At 40.5% G+C, this 15,957-nt stretch overlaps 1 protein-coding gene across 1 annotated transcript in view; it reads left to right on the top strand.

Moving 5' to 3' along the window:
• The window catches only part of LRRC8B (leucine rich repeat containing 8 VRAC subunit B), an 85,843-nt gene that overhangs the window by 63,358 nt on the left and 6,528 nt on the right, over positions 1 to 15,957 (top strand). The window contains exons 3-4 of the mRNA XM_052000030.1: positions 492 to 593; positions 5,756 to 7,926. Of these exons, the coding sequence (XP_051855990.1) occupies positions 5,782 to 7,926 (2,145 nt within the window). The 5' untranslated portion in view covers positions 492 to 593; positions 5,756 to 5,781. The remainder of the gene's footprint in view (positions 1 to 491; positions 594 to 5,755; positions 7,927 to 15,957) is intronic.

The raw sequence follows: 15,957 nt of genomic DNA, 5'->3' as shown, positions 1-15,957 counted from the left end.
ACTCACTTCACTTGGGAATGGCATGGGGATGGTAGTATCAGTGGTTGGAGATTTCTGTTGACCTAAGCAAAAGGCTCTTTGTATAGAATATTGGGATTCTGAAGTGAGATTGACCTTCCATGTGAAAACATCTATTATGGGGACAGGTAGGTGGTGCAGTGGTTAGAGCACCAGCCCTAAAGTCAGGAGGACCTGAGTTCAAATCTGGTCTCAGACACTTAACACTTCCTAGCTATGTGACACTGGGCAAATCACTTAACCCCAATTGCCTCAGGAAAAAAAAAACAACAGAAAACATTTATTATGGATTTGCAATGAAAGTCAGGGAGTCTCTGGGCAAAGAACTTCCCCAAAAGGTATTTACTGTATAGAGTGATCAAGATTATACAAACTTCTTTTCTCTACTCTGTCTTGTAGGATGCCTTGCAATAGAAATGATAACTGTTGGAACTGTAGTTGCCCTTCAAGATACCTATATTTTTTCCATCCAGAATGAAGACAAAGGCAGAGATGGTGTGCCTAAGAAACTTCAAAAGGTGTAGACCTCCTGACTGAAGAGTAGTCCATCTGCTTTTCTCCCTTTTACCATTGTAGTAAGTATAACATTTCTATATTTTCATTTCCATCTGTACTATCACAAACTCCAATAACATATGGGAATACTTCATAAAACCATTATTAAACGTTTAATATGGGTATATACAAGTATCAATTTTAAAGCTATTTAGTCTCTTTTTGAGATGTCAATCCCTTTTGACTTGTACCCTCTTTATTTAAATACAGAATAAGCCTTCACTTCCTTCTATATAACAGCCTTTCAGATATTTAAAGACAGTTCTTCTCTCCCAGGCCTTTCTTTTTAAGCATTCTCTTCTCCCCAACAAACACCTATTTGTTTGCTCAACCATTTTATAAAGGCTGTGATTTGGAGTCTTCTGATATCCATCATGGTCTTCCTTTTCTACATACTCTAGTTTGTCAGTGACCCTCTTGGAAAGTGATAACTAGAAGTGGATACCCAGCTCCAGATGATTGTGCATTTTACAAACAAGATAACCTTTGCAAAGCACTTAACACCACATGTAATTAAGAAATGCTTCTTGCCTTCCCTTGCCTTCTCTTCCCTACACTTTTCCATCTTTTCCCACAAAGACCCCACGAAAGACATTTTCCTAGATCTTGTTTAAATCAAGATCCTGCATCTTTGACAGTCTTGCAATTTTCCAGTTTAGAGGTAGTTTTGATCAGTGTTAGCAGAGGGAGTATACCCACATTTTCAAAATCACTCAATCTTGAAGAATTGAAAATCAGGGTCTCCTCTCCCCAAGTAAGGATTGTAAACTTTCAGTGACTTTCAAGAGTAGTGTGGCCAAAACACAGTCTGTTCTAGATTAGAAAGTCATAAGAGCTCTCCCTGCTGAAACTTCCTAGGCATTAGCCTTTCAGAATCCTAAGTTAAGACTCCATGCTTTGAGAAGCCATAGCATGGTGTCTTGTAGTCAGTCTGTTCCAGCCTCTTCTGGAATTTTTCTAGAGGTGGATCTCAAGATTGCCATTCTCAAGTTTTCTGAACTCTCCTTTTCCCTTTTCTAAATTGCAGGTTACCTCCATGACAAAAATAAGCACATTAGAGGAGGGACCAGTGGTATTAATATGGCATATCCTGTTCTCCATCAACTTATTGTTTCCTTGTAGGTTTTTTTCCCCAGAAGCGGTTCTCAAAACTACCATTCTGAAATTTCTGGAATATTATTTATCTTCCTCATTTAAACAACAAAATAGCATCTTTCCCATTCTCTCTAATTTCCCCCAACAGTACTTACTTGATGGCATCTTCTGATCGGCTTTGTTGTGCCCCATTTTCAGGATATAGTGCAGGGTATTAAGGAATTGGAAGGATCTGCATTGCACTCCCAGCCAGTTGATTTGAAAACCTCAATTGCCCAGGAGCCCCCTAAGGACAACCAGCTTCCCCAAACTTAAATAATTGGGGTAGAAAATTTCCCTCTGATTCCATAAGTATTTCCTAAGCACCTAAGTACCAGGTAGCAAATAAAATATGAAGTAATTTTTCATCTTCAAGCATCTTACCTTCCTTTGGGAGGCATCAGCATGTGCACAGTAAAATACATAGAGAAGAAATATGAAGAGGAGGTGAAGAGTGCTAACAATTGGAAAGGTCTTTCCTATCTTTCCCAGATCATCTGGGCAGTGGGTGGAAGATATAATATGTAAATTAACCAACTTTTTTCTCCTACATGGAATTCCATCTTCTACTTGTATCTTGTTCTATAGCGTAAGGCTAAACAGAATAAATCTAATCTCTCTTCTAGAAGACAAACCTTCAAACACTTGAAGATGTCTTTCCAATTGTTCCCAAATTATCTGGGCTTGAGATCATATAGGGTATCCCAAAAATCTTAGGACAGTTTAAAGCTATTAAAACAACACATGTACACACTTGTATGTGTGCACATATATAATTTGGTATATATAATATATATAAACTTTTATAGAAATTCTACCTGTTATTAGACCTTTACACATTTTTAATGTGGCTGGTCACCCTCTTACCCTTTAATCTCCACTTTTCAGCTTCGATTTCATGTTAATAATTGGGGAACACTGGAGCTGGATTCAAATCCAGACTTAAACATTTATGTATGACCCGGAGCAGTTCACTTAACTACTCTCTGCCTCAGTGTCCTTGTCTGTAAAATGGGGATAATAGTAGTGTCTGCTTCCCAAGGTCAGTATGAGGACCAAAGAATTTAACTCAGTACTGGCTTATAGTAGGTGTTCAAGACATACTTGTTTCTTTTCTTCCTAGACCAATTTGGAAAGTCATTTTCTTCAATGAGGAAGACGAGCAGCATTAGTGGTGTCCTGTTTTCTCTGTCTATACTGCATGCTATTTTCTCTGAACATCAGTCTTTTCACTTACATTTCCTCCTTTTAGTTCTCTTTACGTTTTTCTTGTTTTCACAAGCCTTATCTCATTATAGGCTTTTGCCTTACTGGCAGTATTACTATAGATTAATGTCAAGTTAGGATATTTGGGCCTTGGCGATGTTCCTGCTTTAGTCTTGTGTACATTTTAAATCTCATCTGACAGTCCCTCAGTATCTTCGAAGAAGGAAAAACAAAATGTTAGCACTATTTTAGCCCTTCATCAATGATGGTAGTCTGGAACTCCAAGGGATTTGTGCTCTTCTCCATGGGAATGTGCCTTCCTGTGATGTGAATCTCAGTCCCTCTCTAACTACCCATCCTCTGAGAACACAGCTGTGATGGGAGTTCTTGCCAAGCCTACATCTTCCACTGATCCATTCTGTAGGACTTCGGTCAAGTTAGAGCTATCTGTTTAGACTTAGTCACCGGTCATCCCATATTCCACTTTACTGGTCTTGCCACATGCCAGTGAGCGGTGGTCTTTGTCCTGAGGAACTAATGAGTTTGAAAGAGTTTAGTAATGAGTGCAAAGCAGAGCTAGGGAAGAAGTAAAGGGAAAGAGAGCATTTTCTTTTTGAAATTGGACAAAAAGGTTTCTAATTTGGGGCTGGAAAATTCAGGTTGTTTTCCTAAAGAGAAAACACCACTTAAATAATAGAACATGGTCCAGCTGTGCCAAGCACTTAATCATTTGTCATAATCTGTGACTCAGAAGCAATGGTCTCATCTTCAAAGCTGCAGATAATTCTGTGCACGAGAGACATTTCTCAGAATGTGGCCATTTATTTGTTCAGGGCAGTTCTGACCCTGGCGGCTGACCCTGTTGTTACCCAGCTTTCAAAGACTCTGAAGTCTGATGTGGAACCATATTGTTCAAAGAGAGCTTGCTTAAAGGAGAATAAAACTGTGATATGTTCCCTGAGTGGAATTTAAATGAGACCATGTGCTAAAAGTACATTGATAAGTCCCAGATGAAGCTTCCTAGAGTTAGAATTTTTAACTATTTTTGTGACCTGAATACCTTTTGACAGCCTGTGAAACCTACAAATCCCTTCTATGAAAAATGTTTTTAAATATCTAAGATGAAAACTATAGAATTATCAAAGAAACCGATTGTGATGGGTTTTTTTCCCATTCAACACAGACACCCCCCCCTCCCAGAATTCTATCCATGGATTTTGTGTATTGGTGTGGCAAAGGAGATCCCCTGGGTTGAATGAATTCCAAATTCTGAGGGTTTTATTCAGATTCCTTGGGGAAGAGAAAGTAGACTGGAAATGTTCTGAGAACAATTCACCCACTGTCAATTAAAAGAAGGTTGGCTTGGGTTTCTTTAGAAGCTCAATTTTGAAGACAATTTGATGAGGGTAAATGGTTCTTTATTGAGTGGCATCTCTTCCCTTCCCTGCTTGCACAGAAGCTTAGGTGTGGATTTAGGCAGGAAGGAAAGCTGTGTTCCAGGATCCCCAAACCAAGTCCGTGCTCTTCCTTCTCAAGGACTTGGCTGCCTTAAGAGAGTCCCAATAAAAATCAGGTAAGTTTGACCAGTCAACCCATCCACCTGCCTTCAACCTATTCCTGCTTAAGAAAGTAGCATGTTTGATAAGAAGCTTATTTGTCTGCCCATTGTCACTCTTCTGGGCACCAAGATTCTATTTAGAGGCAGGTAAGTGATGTAGTGGGACAGCTAGGCGGTAAAATGGATAGAGTGCTGGACCTCAAGAAGACTCCTCTTTCTGAGTTCAAATCTGGCCTCCGACACTTATTAGCTATGTCAGCTTGATCCAGCCATTTAATCCTGTTTGTCTCAATTTTCTTATCTGTAAAATGGGCTGGAGAAGGAAATGACAAAACCATCCTAATATCTCTGCTAAATGGAGTCATAAAGAGTCAGACATTACAGGAAAAAACAAAACTGAAAAGAAGTAGAGAAGGAGAAGATGCAATAGATAGAGTGTCCTTGCCGTGGAGCCAGGAAGACCATTCTCAAAAAATTTATTAGCTGCGTGATCCTGCACAGGTTATTTAATTAACTTCTGCCTGCCTCAGTTTCCTCATTTGTAAAGCAAGTGAGTGCTAATAGCACTTACCTCCCAGGCTTCTTATGAGGTAAAGATCATATTATTTTGGGATTATCTTTTTAAACCTCCAAACATTATATAATTGTGATGATGATAATGGTGATGATGATGATGATGATGATGATATCATCAGTGATGGCAATGATGATGATGGTAGGTGGATGACACAATGGATAGACTGCTGGATTTGAAATCACAAAGACTTTGAGTTCAAATTCATCCTCAAAACATTTACTAGCTATGTGACCGTGGAGAGGTAATTTACTTAATGCCTGCCTCAGTTTCCTCATCTGTTAAATGAGGGAATGGTAATAGCACCTACTTCCCAGGGTTGATATGAGGATAAAAGGTCATAATATTTTAGAGTGCATTTTTTAAACTTCCAAACACAATATAAATGTGACGATGAGAATGATAGGTAAATGATACAATGAATAAGACTACTGGATTTAGATTCAGAAAGTTCAAATTCAGCTTTAAAACATTTACTAGATGTGTGACTTTGAGCAAATGATTAAACCTCATTCAACCTCAGTTTCTCCATCTGAAAAATGGAAATAATAACAGCATCTACCAATCAGCTTGTTGTGAGGATCGAGTAAGAAAATATTTCTAAAGCCAACCTTCGAGGACTCTGTATATGCTAGCTATTGAGTCATGTGATTAGAAGCAGATATTGGGGATCCCTGCTTGAATGATTTTTTTTTGCCATTCTTTTCCAGTTGCTGTCTCCTTCTAAGTGAACACCATGCTCTCACTATCAGAGCTCAAGTATATAGCAGACTCCCAGTCATCCTGTCACATATTGAAACCGTGGTGGGATGTGTTCTGGTACTATCTCACCCTGATTATGTTGCTGGTGGCGGTGTTGTCTGGAGCTCTCCAGCTTGCTGATACCAAAATCTTGTGCTGTCTTCCTTGTAAAGTAGAACTCAACGATCGTTGTGTAGTGCCTTTGGATATGTTTAAACTCAACAGCACCCCCTCGAATTCTGTGTCCCAAGTGACGCCACCCATCCGGATCCAGAACGACCTTCACAAGCAGCAATACGCCTATATTGACGCGGTGTGCTACGAAAAGCAGCTCCATTGGTTCGCCAAGTTCTTCCCTTACCTGGTGCTCTTGCACACCCTCATCTTCGCCGCGTGCAGTAACTTCTGGCTTCACTACCCCAGCACCAGTTCTCGAATCGAGCATTTCGTCTCCATCCTCCATAAGTGTTTTGATTCTCCCTGGACCACTCGCGCCCTGTCAGAAACCGTAGCTGAACAGTCTGTAACTGTCCCCCTCAGAAAGTCCAGAGTTCTTTTTTCACCCTCCGGCTTATCTACCAACATCAGTGCTAGCAAGCAGTCGTTACACATCGGGCAGCCAAACATGGAGACCGGTCTCGAAAGCCCAACCTCCAGCGTCCTGGACAAAAAAGAAGGGGAGCAAGCGAAAGCCATCTTTGAAAAAGTAAAAAGATTTCGATTGCATGTGGAGCAGAAGGATGTCATCTACAGAGTGTACATGAAGCAGATCATAATCAAAGTCATTTTATTTCTCATTATCATAGCTTATGTCCCATATTTTTTGACCTATATCACCCTAGAAATCGACTGCCCCATTGACATGCAGGCCTTCACAGGATATAAACGCTACCACTGCGTCTATGCCTTAGCAGAGATATTTCAGGTACTCGCTTCGTTTTATGTGATTATGGTTCTATTCTACGGCCTCACCTCTTCGTACAGCTTGTGGTGGATGCTGAGGAGTTCCCTGAAGGAATACTCCTTCGAGGCGTTGAGAGAGAAAAGCAACTACAGCGACATCCCCGATGTCAAGAATGATTTCGCGTTCATCCTTCACCTCGCGGACCAGTACGATCCTCTCTACTCCAAGCGCTTCTCCATATTTCTCTCAGAGGTGAGCGAGAACAAGCTGAAACAGATCAACCTCAATAACGAATGGACGATGGAGAAGCTCAAAAACAAGCTGGTGAAAAATTGCCAGGACAAAGTGGAACTCCATCTCTTTATGCTGAATGGGCTCCCAGATAATGTCTTTGAGCTGACTGAGATAGAGGTGCTCACTCTTGAGCTGATCCCTGAGGTCAAGCTGCCCCCCGCCATCTCTACACTCGTCAACCTCAGAGAGCTGAATCTTTATCATTCCTCCCTCCTGGTGGACCGCCCCGCACTGAACTTCCTGGAGGACAATTTGAAAATACTCCGCCTGAAATTTACGGAGAGGGGCAAGATTCCCCGTTGGATATTTCACCTAAAAAACCTCAAGGAGCTTTATCTGTCCGGCTACATTATATCTGACACCCTGAGCACCTTGAGTGCGGTACAGAGCCCCGCTCCAGGCTTTCAGGACCTCAGGAACCTGAGGACACTGTACTTAAAGAGCACTCTCTCCCGGATCCCCCAGGTGATCACCGATACGCTGCCGGCACTGCAGAAGTTGTCCCTCGATAACGAGGGAAACAAACTGGTGGTGTTGAATAATTTGAAAAAGATGGTAAATCTGAAAAGCCTGGAGCTCATCAATTGTGATTTAGAGCGTATTCCTCACTCCATTTTCAGCCTCATCCATCTGCATGAATTAAACTTAAAAGAAAACAATCTCAAAACCATCGAAGAGATCATCAGCTTCCAGCATCTCCAGAACCTTTCGAGCTTAAAACTGTGGCACAATCACATCGCCTACATTCCCGCCCAGATAGGTGCCCTCTCCAACCTAGAGCAGCTCTACCTGGACCACAACAAGATCGAGAATATGCCGCTGCAGCTCTTCCTCTGCACCAAACTGACCCACCTGGATCTCAGTTACAACAACCTGACCTTCATTCCCGAGGAGATTCAGTTTCTGACAAACCTGGTGTATTTTGCGGTGACGAGCAACTATGTAAGTGCATTGGGTCACTCCTCTTCTCGGCGTTCTGACCTCATTTTCCATGAATTGTATCACCAGAAGGCCAAGGAAGGTAGAGATGGGTGGATCTCAGTAAGCAGGGGGACAGGGAGAGAGGTAAGTGGGAAAGTAGATTAGGAGAGCAGATCACTGGGGAAGGAAGCAGAGAAGTAGGAGAAGGAGGCAGAGAAGTGGGAGAGGGAGAAATGAGAGAGGGAGAAGTGGGAGAGGGAGGTGGAGAAGTAGGAGGAGACAGAGAAGTAGGAGAGGAAGATGGGTAAGTGGGAGAGGAAGATGGGTAAGTGGGAGATTCCATAGATAGGTGGAATGGAAGGCAGATAAGTAGGAGAGAGAGGCAGGTAAATAGAAGAGAGAAGTAGATAGGTGTGGTGGGAGGCAGATAGGTGGGGTGGGAGGTGGAGAGGTGGGGAGAGAGGTAGATAAATTGACAGAAAAGTAGGCAGGTAAACAGGTGAATATGAGGATAGACAAAAAGATTTCTTATTGTATATGTTACAGGAGAAACTGAGTAGTATAATAAATAGAGATCTGGCCCTGGGAGTTAGGATCACCTGGGTTCAATCTAACTTCTGATACATATTGAGTTCTGTGGCCCTGTCCTGGTCATTCTCTAAGACTTTTAAGTTGCCCAGAGTTTGCAGAGCTATGTGCATAGAGGAAATTTCTTCATCTGCAGTGTCCCAGCAATGAAAGCACTTCTCCTGACCCAAAATAATCTCTCAGATGCATAGATGTGTTGTGGATACATTTAGGTGACATGCCACATGAGTTAGAGTTCTGGACTTGTCCCCGCAAGACCCAGATTCAAATCCCCGCTTCTGCCATTGACTGTGATTAAGTCATTTTACCTTTATGTGCTTCCAGCTGCAGCCTAGGTTTTATCCTGGAGGCATAGTTGGGCTGGGAGCTCCAGATGGGGGTGGAAAGCCTGGGCTCTTCGTTCGCTGTGGTTTGTCTGCTGTCCCCACTGGGGATGAGGGTCAATAAGTAGTGGCTGGACATGGATGAGTCAAAAGAATAGAGATTTCGAACTTGGAACCTTGTGTAGCCAAGGTTATTTACTGTCAGAGCCTTAGTTTTATCCTGTGTAAAGTAGGAGGAAAGATTTGACCTAACTCAAAGAATGGTTGTGAAGAAAGGACTTGATGTAAATACAAATTGTTTTTTAAAAGATTCGAACTCAGCCTTAGGAGCCTAAGCTGTGTTCTGGCCAGGGTGCTGGGGAGCTTGTGCAAAGATGATGCAAGACAGAATGTGATCAAAGCCATAAAAGGAGGATAATGTGCTGTAAGCCCAACTCAGGGAGAGATCACTTCCTATGAAGGAAATATTACCTACATCTTGAAGCAGGGGAGGATTTCAAAAGATGGGGCCGGAGAAGCGCTGGGAACATGTCTTCATTTCAGGCAGAAAAAAACAGTGGTAGTGAGGAGATGTGAAAATTCTGGGCTTATTCCTAGAAGATTTTTTTCAATCTGCATTTATTAAGCACTTAGTGTATACCAGCCATTGGAGATAACAGCATGAACCATGTATACTAAAATTTATGCAAAGTGATTTCTGGGCAGAGGATACTAATTAATTAAGGAAGGAGTCAGAAGAGAATTTCTCTTGGAAATGACATTAGCATTAAGGAAGGGAGTTAGATCATATTGTGGGCATAGGGGCAACCTGGGCCCAGGTAAGAGAAGGAACATCATCTGGGAGGTGCAACAGTTAGAGATACCTCCTAGCTTACTGAACCCTGTTTTCCTCAGTTTCCTCATCTGTAAAATGAACTGGAGGAGAAAATGGCAAGCCATTCCAGTGTCTTTACCGAGAAAACCGCAAGAGTCAAACTCACCTGAAAAACAACCGAACCACAACAGCAGACACTTAGGCCAAATTGGGGAATGCTCTGTCCAACGGACAAGAAGGCGGCACTGGAATTTTTTTTTTATCAGGGAAAGCGATATGATCAGACTTTTTTTTTTCCAATAGTATTTTATTTTTCCCCAAACAGGTAAAGATAGTTTTGAATGTTCACTTTTGTAAAACTTTTGTGTTCCAAATTTTTCTCCCTTCCTTCCTTTATTTGCTCTCCTCCCCAAGATAGCATGTAATCTGATATAGGTTAAATGTATGCAATCCTTGTAAACACATTTCTATATTTGTCATGTTGTGCAAGAAAAGTCAGAGCAAAAAGGGAAAAATCATGACAAAGAAAAAAAAAAGCAAACAAACAACAGCAATAACAAAAAAGGTAAAAATACTATGCTTCAATTCACATTCCCATAGTTCTTTCTCTAGATGTGGATGACATTTTCCATCCAGACTTTTTGCTTTAGGAATAACCTTGTTTAAAAAAAAAGTTGGATCGGAAGATGCAATGAAGAAGAGGGGTAGATGGAGATTAGATTCAGGATGTCCTCTTAGGAGGATTATGACAGTAGGCCAGAAAGAGGATGATGGCTCTATAAGCAGAGAGAAGGGAAGAGATTGAGATTTATTATGGAGCAAGAATTGCCAAAATTTTGACATCTGATTGGATATGAGGGATGAGGAAGAGGGAAGATTCGAGGATGACGACTCCCAAGGTTGAAAACCTTGGGTAACTGGAAGGATGAGAGTTCTCTGAACAGAGTGGAGTAAAGAGTAGGATAGTAGGGAGGGGAAGATAATGAGCTGTGTTTTGGAGACGTTGAATTTGAGAGCTGTTCAACTAAGAGCTGATGAGAGCTAGCAATTATATAGTGCTTTGAGGTTTGAAAAGCACTTTATGAACATTTCTTATTTGATCTTCACAACAACATTGTGGGAGGTAGGTGCTTCTGTTATCTCTATTTTACAGATGTGGAAACTGAGGTAGGCATAAATGAAGTGACTTGTCCAAGATCAGACAATGTCAGGCTTGATTTGAGTGCAGATGTTTCCGACTCCAAGATTAGTATTCTCTTCACTGTGACAGCTAGATGGCGATGCAATGAGGAAGCAAGTAGTCCATACTGGTCACAGCCTAGAGTATGTGCCGATGAGTACTCTTATTTAACTTCTGTCCATCAGTAGAAAAATCATAGAATTCTAATTCTTACAGTAAAGGAATCCCAGACCTGACAGTTGATCATTGTTGTTTTGCCTTTTTTATAAAATGTCACCTTGTTAGGGGCAGGTAGGTGACTCAGTGGATAGAGCACCAGCCCTGAAGTCAAGAGGACCTGAGTTCAAATCTAGTCTCAGACACTTCACACTTCCTGGCTGTGTGACCCTGGACATGTCACTTAACCCCAATTGCCTCAGAAAAAAAAAAAAGAAGGGTTCAAAGATGCAAAAAACGAAAAGGGAAAAAAAGTCACCTTGTTCTATCTTCCAGAATTTCCTTTTTTAAGCCATCTTTATTGTACTCTCTTATGTGGTTTGGATTTTTAAAAAGTACATCAGTCTCCATGCAGTTACCTTGAGAATTACATGGAGCATAAGAGATTTACCAGAAAATTGGGAAGGCAAGTGGTAACGTTGATTTTTTTTTTTAGGCAAGATAAGTATGTTAGCTTATCCATCACTTTGACACATTGGTCCCTTATAAAAGAAAGAACAAAGGTTCTAAAAAAGGAAGAAAATCTCAAGTGTTTAAAAGATTATAGGGTTTTACGGTCCTATTTAGGACTGGCTGGAGAGAATTCCTAGCCAAGGAAGCTTAAGTATTAAGATATATCCTCTTACAAATACATATATAGCTGCATGCATGCATGCATATGTATATTTATATATGTGTACACATATATACACACATAAAAATATATATGCACACACACATATATATACACCAATAGATGGATGGATGGATAGATGGATGGATAGATGGATGGACAAACAGATAGATAGATGGATAGATATGCACACTACTTCCCAAGAGGAGCTCAGAATGACCTTACAAGAAACTCACCAAAACATGGCTTAATGTCATTTGGGGCAGAATTCATAGATCACAATTAATTTACTTGTTATTTGAGCCTAGGCTGAGTTTAGCCCAAGGAATAGTTTATACATTTGCCAAGCCTGGAAATTCAAAGACTCCAATCTGAATTGGCCATCAGAATATGTGCTTTTATGTTCTATGAGTGAGTCATGGGAATAGGATCCAGATATAGTCAGTGGAAACAAATAGTACCTTGAACATATGAGGTTCTTTTGTTCAAGTGGACTCTCATTTGTGAGAATAACTCTATTCCCCACTGGTAGGATTCTCCTTAGGAATACCGACTCCTTGGAAACCCTTCAGTTGCAGGAGAACAGGGGGCACCTTTTCTCTATGATTTTGCATTACCCCCAGTACTGAATACTGTGCTTACGTGAAGCCGATATTCAACAAATGTTATATATGAGAGATTATATATAGAAATAGAATAGATTTGTCTATAGAAAGCCATTCAGTCAATCAGTCATTTGCTAAGCACCCACTGAGTGTGGCAAGGCATTGTGCTATGCTCTGGACAAATTTTAAAAAGGCAAAAATAGATTCTGCTTTCAAGGAATTTATGTTCAAATGGAAGAGACAATGTGTAAACAACTGAGTATACACTAGATACATACAAAGTAAATGGTGCTTGAAGACACTCTTCACCCCCTCTTCTTCTCCTCCCCCCGTGTCCTAGCCATTTCTTCCCTACAATTTATCTGCTGTTCTCCTCTCCAAGGTCAAAGTGTTCTTCTCCAAGTGCCAGATTTCTTGCTACTTTTGTACGTTTTTCTCATCTTTGATAAATTGGCTAAAAATCTGCTTCTCTTAGGAGTTTTTCCTGATTAGCCTGAAGCGACTGAACATCTTCATCATTCTGTACCGATCAGCAACCAACCTTCACATTTGGAATTTGTTTTTGTAGACATTGATGATGTCCCAATTTTAGCCCCTTCATGTCCCCAGTCCTACATCCTGGCCCCAATTGCTAGTATAGAGTCAAATCACCAAGCATCTATTAGGCAACCACTGTGTGCTAGGTACTGTACTAAGTACTAGGGATACAGACAGTCTCTGTCCCCAGGGAGCTCACAATCTAATGGGAGAAACAATCTGCAAATAATTATGTACATATAAAATACACTGAAGATAATCTCAAATGGAATGCACTAGAATTAAGGGAGAATCCGAAAAATACAAGAGGTTTGGGGATTTTTTTTTTAATTATGAGAACTGAGAAAATACCATCAAATTAGTTAATTATTGAGAAAAAATAACTTTGGAAAGAGCATTTCAGGTGAATGATAAGGTAAGAAGCCAGATTACAAAGGATTGAGGAGAAGAGATGGAGATTAAGGAAAAAGAGAAAGTGAGGTCAGAGAGTCAGTAATTGAAAGGAGAAAAGAGAAGGTTTTACATGGCATCTTTAGGAAACAAAGCAGCAAATCAGTTGAGCTCTAAAAGAATTGCCTTACTGTATAAAAGGCCCAGTCAAAGTTGGATGAATGTGGATTTGTAGTATACCCAATAATTACAGTTGTATGATGTCTAGCTTGATTCAGCACATGAGTGCTGGAATGGAAGAGCATATGGTGGCAGTTATTCAGGACTGCTGATCTGTGATAAGAAAGAGGGCTAAGAAGTACAAGAGCAAAAGACCACATGTAAATTGAATTAATTAACTGTAAGGTCAAGATTAGGCAGCTAGATGGCACCATAGGGCATCGAGAACTAGGCCTGGAGTTAGAAATACTCCAAATATGTGGGACATTAACTCTAAGGAAAATTCCTCAGGTTGGAAAAAAGGAGGTAAGAAATAGAAATTATTTGGAGATATTCCAAGTCTCTTCTCAAAAGCAAGGTGGTGTGGAAAGGTAATCGCTCCCATCCTTTGGATACTTTGACCTGCCTGAGAATAGGGAAAAGGGAAATAAAAATACATTTTGTTTGGGGAGGGGTGTATAGCTTAGGAGGGAGGCTTCTCAGAATAAACTAAATCTATGGTCCTATCATGCTGTGAATGACAAACTAGGTTTCAGCTTAGACTAGAAATAGGAAGAAATAAAAACTGAGAAGTAAATTAACACTGATTGGAACACTTACACAAATGAATGTTGCTCAGTGTAAAAGGAATGATTGACTGGATAGAGATGGAATGAGATGTTAAGAATTCTGAATTATACCACACTCTTGAAAAGCAAGGAAATTATAGTGATAAATAAAGAAAAACTTAAATAAATTCAAGGAACTTAGGATACAACAAGAAAACAGAAGGGGAAGGGAGGGAAAGCCTGGGAGAAGAAACTAGGATCAAATTATATTAAGCAAAGCTAATCACAGACACTATATACTTGCTTAAGAAGGTAGAAAATCAATATAAAATAATTAAGTAAAAGAAAATAAATATCTAACAATTATAATTTTGTTAATTGATTGAACTCTTCAATAAAACATACAAGAGTGGCCAAATAGTTAAGAAGACAAAATACAACAATTTGCCTCCTGCCAGAAAATGGATAAGGGGAAGTAAAAGAAGATTGAGAATACTGTCAGTATTGCAAATCTGAGTAACTAGAAAGGTAATGGTGCCCTCAGCAAAAATAAGGAAGTTTGGGAGAGTGGGTTTAATGGAAACGTTAATGATGTCTGTTTTGGACGTGATGAATTTGTTTTTATTTTAATTTAATTTTTTTTATTTTTATGTTGCATTTTAAGTTTTGAACTATCTCTCTCCCTCTCTCCCTCCCCATCCCACACTACAGAAGGCCAGACATGTTGAATTTGAAAATCCTTTAAAGACATCAGATGAAAGGAGCTGAGAGGGAGGTGCAGAAGTAAAAGGGTTAAGAAGAGTGACTGTGCCTTCAAGCTGGACTGGATGTTGTTGTTGCTCAGTCAGTCAATCATGTCTGACTCTACATGACCCCATGAACTTTTGTCCATGGGATTTTCTTGGCAAAGATACTGGAGTGTTTTTGCCATTTTCTTCTTAACTTGTTTTACAGATGAGAAAACTGAGGCAAAAAGGATTGAATTATTTGCCCAGAGCCGTAGAGTTAGTAAATGTCCAAGGCCAGATTTGAACTGGGGCTTTCCTAATTCCAGGTCTGGTACTCTCTATCCACTGCACCTCTTAGTTGCCTTATAAAGAGTGACCCTCTTAGAAGAAAAGTTCCTGAGTGATGGTACTAAAAACAAAGACGGAATATAGTCATGAAGAGCATGGAATGGCTCAACCACTTTTGACCCAATGTGTCTTGGTCCACTTTAAGAAATGAGCTAACCTAGTATTCAAGATGGTGGTCAGGGCTTCTAGAGAACAGGGTTTCTATTATTACAAGATGGTAGATGGTGAAATGATGGGATTCCAGATGAAGGGGAGCTTGTTCAGGAATTCTGGAGGGCACAAAGCAAAGGGAGCCTGGAAGAGGGTGTTGACTGGATATGGATAAAGATGAGGATATGGGGAAAGAAAGAAAAAAGGAGCAGATTTGTGCCTTAGCAGGTGCTGGCTGAATCTCAGGGAAAGAGCTAACTTTGAATTTAAGTGGCAGAAGGGGTCCTTAACGGCATTGGTGGAGCAAGTCCCTCACTTTCACTAATGAAATCACAGGTTTGCCCAACACTTTCTGAAGGCTGATTCATAGTAATTTTGAGATGGGATGGGACATCAGTAACAGGGATGGGAAAAGACAAGAACAAATCTCATAGAAAGTGACCTTTGAACTGAGCCTTAAAGGAAGTTGGAAGCGAGGAGGTGGTTGTTGCTGTTTGTCCCTCATTCTTGAAGAGGACCGGGGCAGCGAGGAGCTGATGTCATGACTTGCAAGTGAATTGGATTTAAGTGAGGGAGGATTGTGCAGTCACCAGCCTTATTCTCTGGAGCCGTAAAGGTTTAGTGACAAGATATCGATCAGGATGACTAGAAATGTCCCCCAATGCAGTGGGAGACCTTGAACTTTTTAAACTAAGATCTTTAAAGGAATTTATCTGAATCAATGTCCAACCAGTAAGAAATGAGGACAATAATGGCCTCTTCTACCTAGTAAAAAAAAAAATCTGTCTTGGAG

Source organism: Antechinus flavipes, chromosome 4 (genome assembly GCF_016432865.1).
Source record: "Antechinus flavipes isolate AdamAnt ecotype Samford, QLD, Australia chromosome 4, AdamAnt_v2, whole genome shotgun sequence".
In the NCBI taxonomy this organism is placed as follows: domain Eukaryota; kingdom Metazoa; phylum Chordata; class Mammalia; order Dasyuromorphia; family Dasyuridae; genus Antechinus; species Antechinus flavipes.
Note: the sequence above shows the minus strand (reverse complement) of the source record. Positions and strands in the feature narration are given on the sequence as shown.